The sequence below is a fragment of the Pan paniscus genome, chromosome 6 (assembly GCF_029289425.2).
Source record: "Pan paniscus chromosome 6, NHGRI_mPanPan1-v2.0_pri, whole genome shotgun sequence".
Classification (NCBI taxonomy): Eukaryota; Metazoa; Chordata; class Mammalia; order Primates; family Hominidae; genus Pan; species Pan paniscus.
The window spans coordinates 170,810,746-170,827,610 of NC_073255.2; the positions used below are offsets into that span (position 1 = coordinate 170,810,746).

The 16,865-nt window shown below is 37.5% G+C and overlaps 1 protein-coding gene across 1 annotated transcript in view; it reads left to right on the plus strand.

Annotated features, from left to right (window-relative positions):
• The window catches only part of EXOC4 (exocyst complex component 4), an 804,494-nt gene that overhangs the window by 727,147 nt on the left and 60,482 nt on the right, over positions 1 to 16,865 (plus strand). Inside the window, exon 15 of the mRNA XM_003813456.3 lies at positions 10,725 to 10,866. Within this exon, the coding sequence (XP_003813504.2) occupies positions 10,725 to 10,866 (142 nt within the window). The remainder of the gene's footprint in view (positions 1 to 10,724; positions 10,867 to 16,865) is intronic.

A 16,865-nucleotide genomic window follows, 5' to 3' on the forward strand; every position in this document is an offset into this window, starting at 1 on the left:
TGTAGGGACAGTAGTACAGAGAAATTATGAAGACTGGGGGTAGAATTAGCTGGCATTAAAGCTCCAGCTTGGAACTGGAGTATTATGGTGTCTGACACTCAATTGTGACCCCAGTGTTAGGCTTGATAGCAGCATATCCCTTAGGCATTTAAGGAGAGGAAAGAAGTTAGATGGAGGGGCTCCTGTCACTGTCCCCATTGACTTTGTAGGCCTCGTGAATCCTTAATATCACAGACCTAATGAGCATTCCTATTTTTATTTTTTTTTTAAGTATTTAGTTTTGTCCAGGCAACAACATCAAAGGATTTCAGAGTTGTCTTAAGACCTGGTAACATATTGCTATAGAAGTTAGGAAGGTACTATTAATAGTTTTCTAAATAGGAAAACTGAAGATTAAAAATTAAATATTTTGGGGCTGGGCAAGGTTCCTCACGCCTGTAATCCCAGCACTTTGGGAAGCTGAGGTGAGAAAATCATTTGACCCCAAGAGTTTGAGACCAGCGTAGGCAACATAGCGAGACCCTTTCTGTACAAAAGAATTAAAAAATTAGCCAGGCGTGGTGGTGCTCACCTGTAATCCCAGCTACTTGGGAGATGAGGTGGGAGGATTGCTGTCTTAGAAAGAAAGAAAAAGAGAGAGAAAGAAAAGAAGGAAGGGAGGAAGGGAGAAAAGAGATGGAAGGAGGGAAGGAATGAAGGAAGGAGAGAAAGGAGGGAAGCGGGGAGGGAGAGAGGAAGGAAGAAGAAAGGAAAGAACTTATTTTATCCCAAGTTAGAGTAGAAAACTGTGTGATGTCTTTCACCTCTGTACAAATAGGAAGAGGATTTGGAAATCATTATTATACCAAAATTTGATCTTCTAAAATGTTTTCAATGAGAAAATCTCATGGGATCATTCTTCACTGTCTTTTTCTATCTTCTAGAAAGTTTGAATTCACAGTGTTAACCTTTCCTTTCCTGCCAAGATAACCATCTTTCCCTTTTCAATTTCTCACTTGCCTGACAGCTGATAGCAGTCTAAGTTAATATTGTAACAATTTTAGATAATATTGCAGATGCACAAGGACATCCTCATATGAATCAATTAAAGAAGTCACAGTAAGTTGCCATTGAAAGTGTGGCAGCTGCATCCTTGAAAGCAGATGCTCTTCTGGGTCTGAATGAGTCCAATTTTAACTAATTTTAAGACCTAAACAGATTTCAGTCTGGTTAATATTAGGATGTGGAACCACTTGAGACATCCTAATGTCCTAGTCTGATTACTTCTCCATGACAGTTTGTATGTTGACTTTCCTTGAGAGATGCTGGGTACTTAATGCCAGGCATTTTTATGTCAATCGTAAAGAGAGACCCCAAGTCGTGGCTGCAGCAAAGCACACTGACAACTTGTGAAATTGAAGTGGCTTCTAACAGCAGCATGATTTATAGGGAAAGAACTTGGGGTATAGGGATTCACCAGAATTGCTTTAAACTATATTTCTGTTAGATTCCTGAATCCCCAGAAACAGGCTATAATGAACTACTTCCCCATCCCTACTCTCTCTCTAGATTATACTCAGAAAACTAAGGAGAAAGTTAGAGTTGTAAATGGCAAGTTGCTCCTTCTTTTTTCTGATTTTTCTTTAACAATCTGTTATTATGTTCTTTGTCATATTGCATTGGTCAGTTTAATTAAAAAGGCATTGATTGAGCTTCTGTGATGCCTCTAGTTATTCTGCTGGCCTTGAATGGGGGAAAATATATGTAATACATAATTATTTCACTGAAGTAATTAATGATCCGGAAGGGAGACATAGTTAATGGAATATACCTTCTATTCTAGAATTGAGAGGGGTAGAGGAACATCCAGAAGAGCCATTGACCCTTCCTGGGGAATCAGAAAAGACTTTCTGAGCCAGAGAAGGCATGAATAGTTTTGAAAGAGGAGTAAGAGCCATCAAAGGTGTAGAATCATGAGACAGCATGATATGTTTAGGAAATTTGCTTTAAACAGGTGGTAAATCAAAGGGCCTAGGGTTGGAGAGGGGATACGCTGAAGAGAAAAAAGAAAGTGGTAAGAGATGGAGAAAATCTGGAGGGTTGGACAGAAATAAAAAATCTTGGAAAGCCTTGCTAAGGAGCTTAGACTTGATCATATAAGCCTTGGGAAACACTGATGTTATTTATACAAGAAATTAACATAGTCAAATTTGTGTTTTGGGTAAATAACTTGTCTGACTCATATTTAATTAGATAAAAGGGGGCCAGGTAAGAAGCAGAGACACCAGTCAGGTAACTATTGCAGTAGTCCATGGAAGAGATGGGGTCCAAACCAAGAAAGTGGCAGTAGATAACAGAAAAGAAAAAATAAATATTAAGAAAATATTTGTAAATAAAATTGGTACAAATTATTCTTTGCTAGAGAGAGTCAAAAATTACACTCATGTTTGCAGCTTGGATTCCCAGATTGATGTATCACCTATAAAAAGAGAATTCAGGATAGAGAACAGATGCTAAAGAAAGATAATGAGTTTAGTTTTGAACACATTGCATTTGAGATGCCTATGGGATATACAGGTAGCAGTATCTTGCAAATCATTAATCAAATAAGGTTTAGGAGCCATCATTTCATGGATAATAGTGTAAACAATGAAAAGGGATGAGCTCACTCAGAACATATTGGCAAGTAAGGAAGACCACTAGAGGAAAAAGTCCCCAGAAACACCGGCATTATGGATGGACTAAAGGAAGGGGATTCAGTGAAGGAAACTATGGAAGAAATGCCAGAGAGAGAAAACAACACCCAGAAGAGTATGCCGTATAAGCCAAAAGAAGATGATTTCAAGAAGTAAAGGGCCAGTGAATTCAGAGATAGCAGAGAGCCTGCATGAGATGAGGACTGAAGAGCAGCCAGTAGATTTGGCAATTACACAGTATCTATTACACAGATGGCTATTACCAGAAAAGTTTTGAATAAAAAGGTGAGGGCAGAGTCAGATTGTGGCACACTGAAGAGTTAATAGGAGGTGGGACTGGAGAAAGTCAGTGTTGAGATTATTTTGAAGTCTTTGTTGAGGACTAATAGGGAGCAGGTAGGACAAAGGGCCTGAGGAGAACAGCGTGAATTTGGAAAAATTGCTGAGAAAGGGAAGGAGCTAGCCAAGCACCAGGGAAAGGATTGACAAGTGGTACCGCAAGCTTTTTTTGAAATTAAAATCCAGAACGTTTTAGTGGCAACAATCTATACATTTTTGTCTTTTTAAATTAATATATTATAGCTGTACGTATTTTGGGGGTACATGTGATATTTTGATAAATGTATACAATGTATAATGATCAAATCAGGGTAACTGGGATATCCATCACCTCAAACATTTTTCTTTATGTTGAGAACATCACAATTCTCTTCCATCTATTGTGAAGTATACAATAAATTATTGTTAAGTATAATTACCGTATGGTACTGTCAAATACTAGAACTTATTTCTTCTAAGTGTATTTTTGTGCCCATTAACTAACTTTCCCCTCCCCCCCCCCACCCCCTTTTATTTCTCAGCCTCTGGTAATCACCATTCAGCCTCCATGAAATTCCCTGTTCAGGTCCCACATTTGAGTGAGAATGTGTGATATATTTGTCTTTCTGTGCTAGCTTATTTCACTTAATATGATGACCTTCAGTTCCATCCATGTTGCTCGAATGACAGGATTTTATTCTTTTTGTTTGTTTGTTTTTGAGATGGAGTCTCACCCTGTAGCCCAGGCTGGAGTGCAGTGGCACAATCTCAGCTCACTGCAACCTCCACCTCCTGGGTCCCGGTTCAAGCAATTCTCCTGCCTTAGCCTCCTGAGTAGCTAGGATTACAGGCACGTGCCACCATGCCCAGCTAATTTTTGTATTTTTAGTAGAGACAGGGTTTCAGCATGTTGGCCGGGCTGGTCTTGAACTCCTGACCTCATGATCCACCCGCCTCGGCCTCCTGAAGTGCTGGGATTACAGGCATGAGCCACCGTGCCCCACCAGGATTTTATTCTTTTTATGGGTGAATAATATTCCATTGTGTATATCTACCACATTTTCTTCCACCATTCATGAATTGGTGGATATTTAGGCTGGTTCCCTATTTTGGCTATGGTGAATAGTGCTGCAACAAACATGGGAGTGCAGATGTCTCTTTGATATACTGATTTCCTCTCTCTTGGATATACCCAGCAGTGAGATTGCTGGCTCATATAGTAGTACTATTTTTAGTTTTTGAGGAAACTGCATGCTGTTTTCCATAATGGTTATACTAATTTACATTCCCACCAACAATGTATGAGCATTCTTCCTTCTCCACATCTTCACCAGCATTTGTCTTTTTTATAATAGTCATTCTCACTGGTGTGAGATGATGCCCCCTTGTGGTTTTTATTTGCAGTTCCCTAATGATTAGTGATGTTAAGCATTTTTTTCACATACCTGTTGGCCATTTGTATGTCTTCTTTTGAGAAATGTCTATTCAGGTCTTTTGCCCATTTTTATAGTCAGATTATTTGTTGTTTTTTTTTTGTTTTTGTTTTTTGTTTTTTGTTTTTGCTATTGAGTTGTTTGAGTCCCTTACATATTCTGGTTATTAATCCCTTGCCAGGTATATAGTTTGAAAATAATTTGTTTCATTATATATGTTGTCTCTTCACTTTGTTGATTGTTTCCTTTGCTTTGTAGAAGCTTTTTTGGCTTGGCGTAATCCCATTTGTTTATTTTTGCTTTTGTTGCCTGTGCTTTTGAGGTCTTACCCAAAAATCTTTGCCCATATCAATGTCCTGTAGCATTTCCCCAATGCTTTTTTCTAGTAATTTCATAGTTTTTAGGTCTTATGTTTAAATCTTTAATCCATTTTCAGTTGACTTTTTTAATAAGTTAAAAAATGAGCATCTAGTTTCATTCTTTGGCATACAGATAGCCAGTTTTTCCAGTACCATTTATTAAAGAAACTGCCCTTTCCCCAATGTGTGTTCTTGGTGCCTTTGTCAAAATGAATTGGCTGTTAAGTGTGTGAGTTTATTTCTGGGTTCCCTATTCTGTTCCATTGGTCTATGTGTCTGTTTTTTATGCCAATACCATGCTGTTTGGGTTACCATAGCTTTGTAGTACAATTTGAAATCAAAGTAGTGTGATGCCTTCAGCTTTCTTGTTTTTGCTCAGGATTGCTTTAACTATTCTGGGTCGTTTGTGGTTCCATTTGAATTTTAGGATTCTTTTTTCTATTTCTGTGAAGAATGTCATTGGTATTTTGATAGGGATTGCATTGAATCTGTAGGTTGCTTTTGGTACTATAGACATTTCAATAATATTAATTATTATTTCAATCCAGAAGTGTGCATATCTTTCATTTTGTGTGTGTGTCTTCAATTTCTTTCATCGGTGTTTTATAATTTTCCTTGTAGATGTCCTTTACTTTGATTAAATTTATTCCTAGGTTTTTCTTATTGTAAATTGGATTTTTTTTCTTGATTTCTTTGGTGGATTGGTTGCTGTTAGCATCTAGAAATGCTACTGGATTTTTGTTTTGTTCTGTTTTGTTTTGGTTTTTTGATACAGGGTCTGGTGCTGTTGCCTAGGCTGGAATGCAGTGATGCAATCTCAGCTCACTGCAACCTCTGCCTCCCAGGCTCAAGTGATCCTCCCACCTCAGCCTCCTGAGTAGCTGAGATTATAGGCACCGCCACCAAGCCCGGATAATTTTTGTATTTTTATTAAAGACAGGGTTTCACTATGTTGGCCAGGTTGGTCTCTAACACCTGGTCTCAAGTGATCTGCCCGCCTCAGGCTCCCAAAGTGCTGGGATTACAGGCATGGGCCACCGCACCTGGCCTGATTTTTGGTATGTAGATTTTGTACCCAGCAACTGTACTAAATTCATTTACCAGTCCTAAGAGTTTTGGGGTGGAGTCTTTAGGATTTTCTAAATATAAGATCATGTCATCTGCAAACAAGGATAATTTGATTTCTTCCTTTCTAGCTTGGATGCCGTTTCTTTCTTTATCTTACCTAATAGCTCTGGCTAGGATTTCAGTACTATGTTGAATAAAAGTGGTGAAAGTGGGCATCCTTATCTTATTCCAGAACTTAGTGTAAGGCTTTCAATTTTTCCTCATTCAGTATATTAGCTGTGGGCCTGTCATAGATGGCCTTTATCATGTTGAGTTATGTTCCTTCTATACACAGTTTCTTGAGAGTTTTGATCATGAAGGGATGTTGAATTTTATCAAGAACTTTTTCTGGCATCTGTTGAAATGATCATATGATTTTTGTCCTTTATTCTGTTGATGTGATGTATCGCATTTATTGATTTGCATATGTTGAACCATCTTTTCATCCCTGGGATGAATCCCACTTGATCACAGTGAATGATATTTTTAATGTGTTGTCAAATTCTATTTGCTAGCACTTTGTTGAGGATCTTTGCATTTATATTCATCAGGGATATTGGCCTGTAGTTTTCTTTTTTATTGTTTCACTTTGTCTAGTTTTGGTGTCAGCGAACAATATGTTCTTTTGTTTTCCTGTCAAATGATGAGTTGTAGAATTGACTCAATGTTACATGAGTTTTAGGACAATTATAGTGAAAGAAAAATATTCAAGGGAGTTGAGGTTTATGGTCAAAGAGTAGCTCAGGGAATCAACCATGCAATCCATGCTGAGGGTCCTAAGAGGGACTTTTTCTACCAGGAGAAAATGAAGGGATTACAGCATTAAAGTTATAATGGAAATGAGGGTGGGAGAGAGTTGAAAGAAGAAAAGGTTTTGATCTGAGAATATGATACTAGAATTTAAAATTTCAGAGGTTGAAAACAGGATTTAACTTGGCAGCAAGTTATTAATATATATTTTTAATTTGCAGTGATTTAAAGAGGTGTTTGTTTTTCTAATATAGCAAAAAGTCTGAAGTCAAGCAGTTGCTTCTTTTGGCCAATGGTCCAACAATACTTAGTCCAGCACCTCTCTGATTCTTGGTCTTTTCCTCTTAATAGCAAGATGATGCAACTTCAGATACCTCAATCAAATCAGAAAAGCGGGGAAAGTGGGAGCAAGTGGTGGCCACAGCCTCAATTCTCCTTTTATCAGGAAAAACAAAAGACTTCCCAAAAGCCACAAAAGACTCTACTTAGGGGGTCAGTGGACAGACTATGACACGCGACCACCTCTAGCAACAAATAGGGCTGAGAATACAAATATTTAGCTTTCCAGAGTCTGTAGTGGAGTGAGCAAGGGAGAGAATGGAACTGGAAGTAACTGTTGGTTCACCAAAAAGGCAGTGTCTGCTCCAAAGACCAATGTTCAGCTTCCTTTAAGTAGTACAGAAAGCCACAATCATCCTGCCACAAACAGCTAACTAGGTGACTTAAAGATGCATGCTTTATGATGTTCCCCTCCCTGTGCCCATGTGTTCTCATTGTTCAACTCCCACTTATGAGTGAGAACATGCAGTGTTTGGTTTTATGTTGCTGTGTTAGTTTGCTGAGGATGATGGTTTCCAGCTTCATCGATGTCCCTGCAAAGGACATGAACTCATTCTTTTTTATGGCTGCATAGTATTCCGTGGCATATATGCACGATGCCTATCGGGGGGAGGAGGGCAAGGGGAGGGAGAGCATTAAGACAAGTACCTAATGCGTGCGAGGCTGAAAATCTAGATGATGGGCTGATAGGTGCAGCAAACCACAATGGCGCCTGAATAACTATGAAACAAACCTGCACGTTCAGCACATGTATCCCAGAACTTAAAGTAAGCTAAAATAAAAATAAAAGATGGCATGCTTTATGCAGTGGTCACAGGAGGAACAGACATACTAAGAATGATCTGAAGTCATCCATCCCTAGTATTAGGAAAACAGCTCAAAGGGCGTGTCTTCATAAAGCTATCAAGCACTTACATATTTAAAGTGCAATACACGTGGGCTCTGCTGATATGAAGGGTAATACTATAGATAAATATACAACAATGTAGCCTTTAAAGGGTATGTACAAGGTTTTGTGTGTGTGTGTGTGTGTGTGTGTGTGTGTGTTTCTAGTAATCTCATACCTTAACTGTAACCTCCCAAGCAGATTGTGTTAGCATTGCTTTTTTATAGATTTTCATTTGACATTGAAGAGCTAGTTAATTGCTTTTGTGGTGTCTTAGATTGCCATGCTTAGTATTTCTTTGCTCAGTATATTCTTTCTTGTTAAGAAAACTTTGTAAGTTTCAATAAGCCCTGAGGAGTTCACAAGCCAACCTTCTAGTAGAGCTCTGGGCATAATTTTTCATGTTGCTTTAATAAAATGTTATCTTTTTGCCATAGATTATGGTCAAGTGAAATGTACAGTGTGCTGTTACCTGAAACTACTTTTTACCTCACTCATTCTAAGTTTTACCTCAGTAGCTAATCTTGCCATAGACTTACTCAACTTAGATTTTTTTTTTAATTTGTAATTTGACAGTGGTCAATTGCCACATGATAAAATAATGTATTTACAAAATAAGAAATGCAAATTTTTTAAGTTTCTTGGCGGGATTTGTCCAGAATGCCTTTGATGGAATTTGGTCTATTAGTATAGCTTTGGACCTCAGACTAGGAGTGAGACTTCAAAGTCCAATTTCTGCCTCTTCTCATTGATACGTAGATAACTCTCCATGCTACAGTCATTATCACCCAATAGAAGAATTGAAGGGCTGAAAAGCCCTAAAATGTTTTAAATATTATAGTTGTATAGTTGCTTTCCTCTAGCCTCTTCCATTAAAATATTGCAAAAGCAGTCATCTTGTCTTGGCGATCAAACAACATGAATAATGCTAACGTTAGAGAGGAGATGCAATGTCATACATCTAGGCTCCAGCAGATCAAGTTACTAAACATCTAGGATGATACCAAGGCTGGCAATAATTTAAAATCTACATTGCTACATTCCCTTCCTCCTCACCCATCAGTTCCCTTGAACAACATTCTTTTTTTTATGTTTGCCATGTTATTTTAATTTATTAGAGTCTGGTTCCACAGAGGAGAACTTAGCCTTACATGTTAGAAGCCTGGATTGTCTATCCAAGCCCTTTTCTGGACTTAGCAAAGTTTAAGAATGGATATAGTGCTGAAAGGTCGTAAGTGTAGACACTACACACTACAGCAAGATGTTGTCTCTCTACCCTATAAGGTGAATGACCTTCTGAGTTAGTGATGCCTCACCAATTCCCATGTTCCCTAAGTCCAGAGAGCCTCTTTCTTCCAAAGGACTCTTTGAAAAAGAGAAGGATGTTCATACAGAAAAGCAAAACATATCAGAAATTGAATAAAGATTGATGGAATTATTTTGTAAGTATATGGTTGCTGTAATTAAGCTTAAGACCTAACCTGGACAAATCACTTGCTAAAGAATAATAATAATTGCTTATGTTTCTTGCTTATATTAAGTTTTATATGTTGTTATTCTAAGTGTTTTGCCTACATTAATTCATTTAACCCCATGATATAGATACTATTACCCTCACTTTACAAAATAAAATAATAAGGCAGAGAAAATTTAAATAATTAGCTCTTGGTCACATAAGGTAAATGTTGGAGCCAGGACTTAAAGCCAAACTTTGAGGCTCTAGAGAGCTAAGAAAACTTCTGAATGAGATCACCAAATTATTGTTGGTTGGTAATCTTTGAGAAATTGTGAGGACATGGGGATACAATAGAAGTTTAGAGATAAACAAATGTAGTTTTTTGTTTTTGTTCAGCTTTTTTTTTGAAGAAAATGTCTAAGTGGTGCTAAATATTTTAATAAATCATTTTGGAAATATATAGAAGGTAGCTTTATCAAATTTTCCAAAAAGACCTTCTTAGGGCTTTTAGTTGGCCATAAGCTATATATGAGTTGAAGTGGAATACAGCACACTACCACTTCCACCTCCCAGAATTTAGGGAGGTGTAAAGCATCATGGCATCTAGAAAAAGGGAATTGATCATTCTCTCTAGACTGGTCAGCCCCTTCTGTAGTATTTATTCTGTTTTGTCCTGAGTTCTACATTTCAAGGGAAATAGAGAAAAATTGGAATGTTTTGGTAGGTAAATTTTGAGAATTATAATTTAATTCAATCATTAGAAGAATGAGTGAAGAACTGTGGACATTCCACCTAGAAAAGGGAAGACTTCAAGGAAGCCAGAAGAGATACCTTCAATACTTGTAGTACTGACTCATGTGTGAAGGATTACAAAGTTAGGTAAAATTAGAGCCAATAATTAGAAGTTAATGAAGGCAGATATTGGCTTGATGTAAGATGGTCAAATCTTTCGGAGATGGAACAGGCTGCCTTGAAAGGTATTGAGTTTCCTTTCGCCAGCATTTGTGTAAGTGTGCAGCCAGAATGTGGACAGCCACTTGAAGGTGCACAGAAGATGGAGGCACAGACCAGATGGTTGGGCCACATGACAGTGAAGGCCTCTTCCAACTCTGAGGTTCTGTTTCTGTAGGTTGGTGCAAAAGTAATTATGGTTTTTGCCATTGAAAGTAATACTTTTGCACCAACCTAAATATTATTATATGAATTGATTCAAGATAAGCCACTGCACTTCTATGTGTAATCAAATATGGAAATTGTCTATTATGTCTTGGACTTCTAATGCTGCCAACACTAGTGTTAACCAAGCTAGTAAAAACAAGATGAACAGCAAAATAATATGTCATTTCAGAAAAATCTGTAGGCATCTAATGAAATGATTGGTGTTTTATCCTTACCTTTCAGTGCTTTCTCCTGCTCAAGACAGCCACACGAACACGGATCTCCCCCCAGTGTCAGAGCAGATCATGCAGACTCTCAGTGAACTTGCCAAATCGTTCCAGGATATGGCTGACCGCTGCTTGCTTGTCTTACATCTGGAAGTGAGGTATGATACAGCCAAGCCCAGGACCTTGCAATTTGAATGCACTGCGGTTCATAAATCACTTGCTTATTTCCAGGCAGTATCACCATAATTTCTGGCTCATATTATTGATGTTATCCCTTTTTACACTGAAAGTGATTTTTAGCTGTATTCAGTGATTATTTGAGTGCACAGTGTATTGTGAGTGTGGTGATTCAGAGCTGGCATGATCTATGAAATCAGGTCACCTAGATTGGAATGTCACTATCAACTGGCTAGGTGATCTTAGGTCACTTAATTAACTTTACAAACCACAGTTTCCTTATTTTAAAAATGGAAATGGTAGTTTCTAACTTATAGAGATTTTATAAATGAAATAATAATTAGCACAATGTCAGCCACAAAGTTTAAGTGCTCAAAATATGGTAGCTTTGCTATTGTGGTGACTTTATTGTGATTGATATTTTTACTAAAGTGCTCTGCTAGTCAAGAAGGGAGTCACATTTGAAAAAGTAGAGGGAAAAACAGGTAAAAGAATTATACTAATATATTTTAGTTAACCCAGTATATCCAAAACAGCATTTCAATAGGCAATCAACGGAAGTGATTGAGGTATTCAGCATTTTCTTTTGCACTAAGCTTTTGAAATCTGCACATTTTATACTTACAGCACATCACAATTTGGACTGGCCACATTTTAAGTGCTTGGTAGCTACATGTGCCCAGTACTAGCATAGTGGGCAGTTGCCAAGAGTGGCTGGGGCTGACTAGGAATGGGATTCTTTTCTTTAAGATAAAATGGTCAGAAGAAATGTGACAAAGTAACAAGAATGATCAGTCTGTACAAAGACCTAGAGGAAGAGAGTTTCAGACAGAAGGAGGCACACTCACAAAGGTCCTGAGACAAAATCAAGCTTGGCGGTTTTAAGAGCAGAGAGGAAGCTGATATGCTTGTAGGCTGATGAACAAGCTGGGTGGGGAGGACTGAAAGAATAAGGCACAGGAGACAGGCTGGAGCCCAATCCTGTGGAGTCATGAAGGCTGACACATTATAGGGTCTTACAGACCAAGTGAATCATTCAGATGTCATAGAAGCCATGGAAGAGTTTTAAGAAAGGGAGAGATATCAATTAATTAACATTTTTTAAAGGTCACTCTGCCTGTTGTATGGAAAAGGGATTGCAGGGAAAAATACAAGTGGAAGCAGGGTGACCAGCTGAAAACAACTCTGAGCATCAAGGTGATAGAGGTAGAGGTATGAGAAGTGTAGGATTTGGGACATATGCTGAAGGTAGAGCTAATGAAGTTTGTTGATAGATTGTATTGGGCACAGGGGCTGGTGCAATAAGAGGAAAGACTCAAGGAAAACCACTAGTTTGGGGCCAGAGCAACTGTGTGCCATTAACTGAGGGGAGAAACACTGAGGGAGGAGAAAGGTTGAGGAGAAGGGTGGAAATCAAGTATGCCATTGAGACATGTTCAGTTTGGGATGCTTATTAAACAACTAGGTAGCAATGTCAAAACATCAGGATCAGAAAGTGCATGGTGTGGTAATACATTCTATTCTGTATTGCTTTGGAACATGATTAACATTGATAGAATATTTTTCTTTTCATTTGAAGTCTTTACTAGATTTAGGTTTTAAAAATGTAAATAGGACTTTGTTTGATAGGTGACCCTTGGGAATATGTTTGGACTCCAGTTAGAACTTGGATTTCTTTCCAGGGTGACTCCTTGTGTGTGCTACTTGCTTTTTATCCTTCATTACCATTGCCCAGTGAGTTACTTCCTTATTGCTTGTGAGAGCCTTGTGAGTGGAATAAGAGAAGTAACATTGCAGATTTAGAATCTGTGTTACGTGGCATTATTCCTGATGTTATTTCTCACATTAAGCTGTCCAGAAATAAAGCTCTTTCTGTATGTTTTCTGATTTGTTTTACAATAATTTTCATATTTGGTATCTCTTTATTCACAAGTGGACAGAGAAATAAATCAGGTGTTTTCTATGAATAAATATTTGCAATAGATGGAAGGAAATGAAAAATACTAAGTAATATTCTAATGCTGCTGTTACCTGAGTTACAAAGGAAACCAAGGGAATACCAAATTAGTTACTATCACAACTCCTGGAATTTATACTATTGATCGTGTGCTTATACATATTCTACATTCAGAATTGTTTACTTATATGTAGTTAATTCCAAGTGGGATATTTGCAACACATTTGAATAAGATCTTTTAAATCCTTAACCCCTATTCTGCCCTTTTGATACATCTTGGCAACACTCTTCTTAATACTGAACATGCTTTAGTCATTAATTTACAAGAAACTATACAGTGCTATAGCACTGTTTGCTATATCTTCTTCAACATTAGTCTAAAAACAGAAAAATGTCATTTTTAAGAATGAATATCAAAAAAGACTGAATTTTAGAGCCCTGGATGTAGACTTATCTTTCCTTGAATTTAACTCAGAACACGAAACATGGGATTTTTTTAAATTAAATTTCCTCACTTCCTCATGTAACATGGTTCCAACACTCAGGTTGCTTTCTAATGAGTATGCTCCATTTTGTCTTTGTTCCTTTTAAAGTAAGGTAGATACAACTAGCAGAATATACCACATAAGGCTCGGATAGTGAATGTAGACGCACTTACTCTATCCTGGTCACATTAACAATTTTTTTTTAGTTTGCACAGTGATGATACAAAATGAAAAAGACAGATTTCATGCCACTCTAGTATAATAACGCTAGAATAGAGGTGTCTGCTAAGTGCTCTGGGGGCGTGACTGTGGAAGAGACCATCGAGCAGCTCTTCCAGGTGTGGCTTGTTCATTGTGATGGCTGGCCCTGAAACCTAATATCCTGCTGTATATAAGGTGCTCAGTAAAAATGTGATTAAGAATTAGTTGGTTTGAAACCAAACCCAGATAAAGTAAGTGCTACTTTACAAAACAAAACCTGTTGTCTTTAAAGAAAATGAATTGGTTTGCAGTTTCTGTTTTTACACAGCAGTCCACTTGTAAGTCCACTGCATTATCTTAAGAGGTACAGAGGCTGTGTGGCCAACATCTTCTCATCAACTGATGTTTGTTTTGTTCCCATCCTGCTGTAAAAAAAGAATTAGAACGTAGGCCTGGTTGTCCAGGAGCTGGTGTGGTGAAAAAGTGGCTGGTTAGCTCCTGTCTCTGGCACTTTTAGCCAAGAAACCACTGTAATAGTACAGATAGAAGAAAACAATTCATGGCAAAAAGTAATGGGATGTGCTAGCAAAAAGTCCAGAACAACTTCAGATGCCAAAAATTGGTCTTGTTCCCCCAAATATCTTTATATCCATAGCCCATATTTTTCTTTGACATTGTTAAAATTCAAACCAAAAACTGTTTTCCAATCCAGCGCAGTCTGTGTTGAAGGATCCATCTAAGGAGTGTTTGACATTTTACCTGTGTCATTGTAGGTCACATTTTAACCACCAAGCAGCCCCTTTCCACAGTTTGAAGCATAAAGCAAATGATACCCCCAAGAGATGAAAGACATGGTGAGCCCATTAAAAACTATTGAGGTTTGTTTTTTCTATTTGAACTTTAGAAGAAGAAAATTAAGTTGCCATTTGAGTCCAAGATGCCAAGAATGTCACCTTTATCAGCTGATTTTTCTCACCATCAGGAGGGCTCTAAGTAGGTTCAACAGCAACTGCCTATCACTGTTGGGATCCTAAGTGTGCACTCTCTGAAAATCATCCACCCCACTGTGTAATCAGCAGTGTTTGCAGAATACGTTAATGTCAAAGTCATAGTAAGGTCAGCAACAACAGGCTAGAATTTAAATTTAAAAAAATACTTTATTTGAATTTGGCATTCGCTGATGACTATTTTAAATTCTTTTTTTTTAAATCTCTAATCACTTGGGAAGAAGATAATACCTTAAAGAAAGGTTATATGTCTTCTCCCTCAGTAGCTTGAAGATCTCATAAGCTCTCACCTCCAGTTCATAAGAATTTCCTAACTGGTCACTCTACTTCCAGTTGCTTCCATTCTCTGCTATTAATCCACTTGTATACTGTGCCAGAGTGATCTTGCCAAAGCTCAGGTCTGATTATATTATTCACTTCTTAAAATCCCCCTAAGGATCCCTGTGGCTTCTAGGATAAAGGCTTGATTCCCTACATGGCCTTCAGAGCCTGTGCTGACCTGGCCTGTGCCCATCTCCCCAAGCTCGTGGAGTGCCTGTAATGTGGGATCTGTGTGCAGCAGAAAAGAACTGCTCACCAGTCCTCAGAACATCCTGCATTTATAGTCTCATGCTATTTTACATGGTCTTCTCATTGCTTGGAGTCATAATGTCTGTCATTTACTTTAAAAATACTTTAGCATAGATGCTTTAATTTTATTTTCAACAAAGTGCTACTTCACTTAAATTTCAACCACAGTAGCAATCAGTGCGCTAGTCATGAATCCCATTCCAGAGTTGGTCAACTTTCATTCTGTCAGAAAGCTCACATTCCAGAGGAGGCTACAACCAGTGCCATTACTGGTATTCTTATCAAAATTGTACATTTGTGCCAATTAGTACTTGAATATCAGAATGAGTTTTTATTGGTGAAATTAGTCATTAGTTAATTAGCAACTGTTAAGATGAGCATCTATCAGTAAAAATGAGCAATAGTCAAGATACTTGGATTCTCTTGGATGAACTGCTTATAAGAATATGACACATCCCATATAAAACTTAGCTTAAAATGGATCATTCAACTAAATGTAAAATCTAAAACTCTAAAACTTCTAGAAGAAAACATAGGAAAAAATTTTTATGATCTTTTTTAGGCAAAGACTTCTGAAATATGACACTAAAAGTACCATCCAAAAATAAAAAAGTTATAAATTGAACTTCATCAAAATTAAAACCATTTTTGATAGACATTGTCAAGATGAAAATGCAAGCCAAAGACCAGGAGAAAATATTTGCAAAATGCATATCTGATAAGGACTTGTATCCAGAATATATAATGAACTCTCAAAACTTAATAATAAGAAAACAAAAAACCCAATTTTTAAAACTGGGCAAATGATTTGAACAGATATTTCATCAAAGATATATGCGCAGAAAATAAGCACATGAGAATATGCTCAACATCATTAGTCAGTAGGAAAATGCAAATTAAAACCACAGTGAGATACTGCTCTACATCTATTAGGATGACCAAAAATTTTTATTTAAAACTGACAACACCAAGTACTGATGAGGATGTGGAACAACTGGAGCTTTTGTATACTGCCAGTAAGAAAGCAAAATGGCACAGCTCCTTTGGAAAGCAATTTGGTAATTTCTTACGAAAGTAAACATACACTTACCATATGATCCAGCAATCTCACTTCTAGGTATTTATCCAAGAGAAATAAATGCAAAGTTATATGCACACAAAAATGTGTACGTGAAGTAGCTTTATCCACAACCACCTAAACCTGGAAAGAATCTAAATATCAATGGGCGAATAGATAATCTGTGGGACATCCAATTCAGTGGAAGGCTACCCAGCAATAAAAAGTAATGAACAACATGGGTGAATCTCAAATGCTTTGTGCTAAGTGAAAAAGCCAAACTCAAAAGGCTACGTACTGTATGATTCCATTTATATGGCATCCTGGAAAAGACAACTGTAGGGGCAGAAAAATAGATCAGTGGTTGCCAAAGGTTTGGGAGTTGAGTAGGGATTGACTGCAGAGGGACACAGGGAATTTTGGAGGAGATGTTTGTGTTATGTAATTTGGTTCTGGTGGTGGTTATATGATTGTACATGTTTGTTAAAACTAATAGAACTGTACACTAAAAGGGGGGAGTTATACTGTTTGTAAATTATTTCTCAATAAACCTGACTATAAGTAAAGAAAGATGACAGGCAAAGCGTGGTCGCATCATTAGAGATAATAATGCCCAAGGCTTTTGCAGCCATTCATTTGGGAATATTTCTTATTACTTGATGCCAACTGTAAAGGTAACAGAACGTAGACCCTGGATTATGTC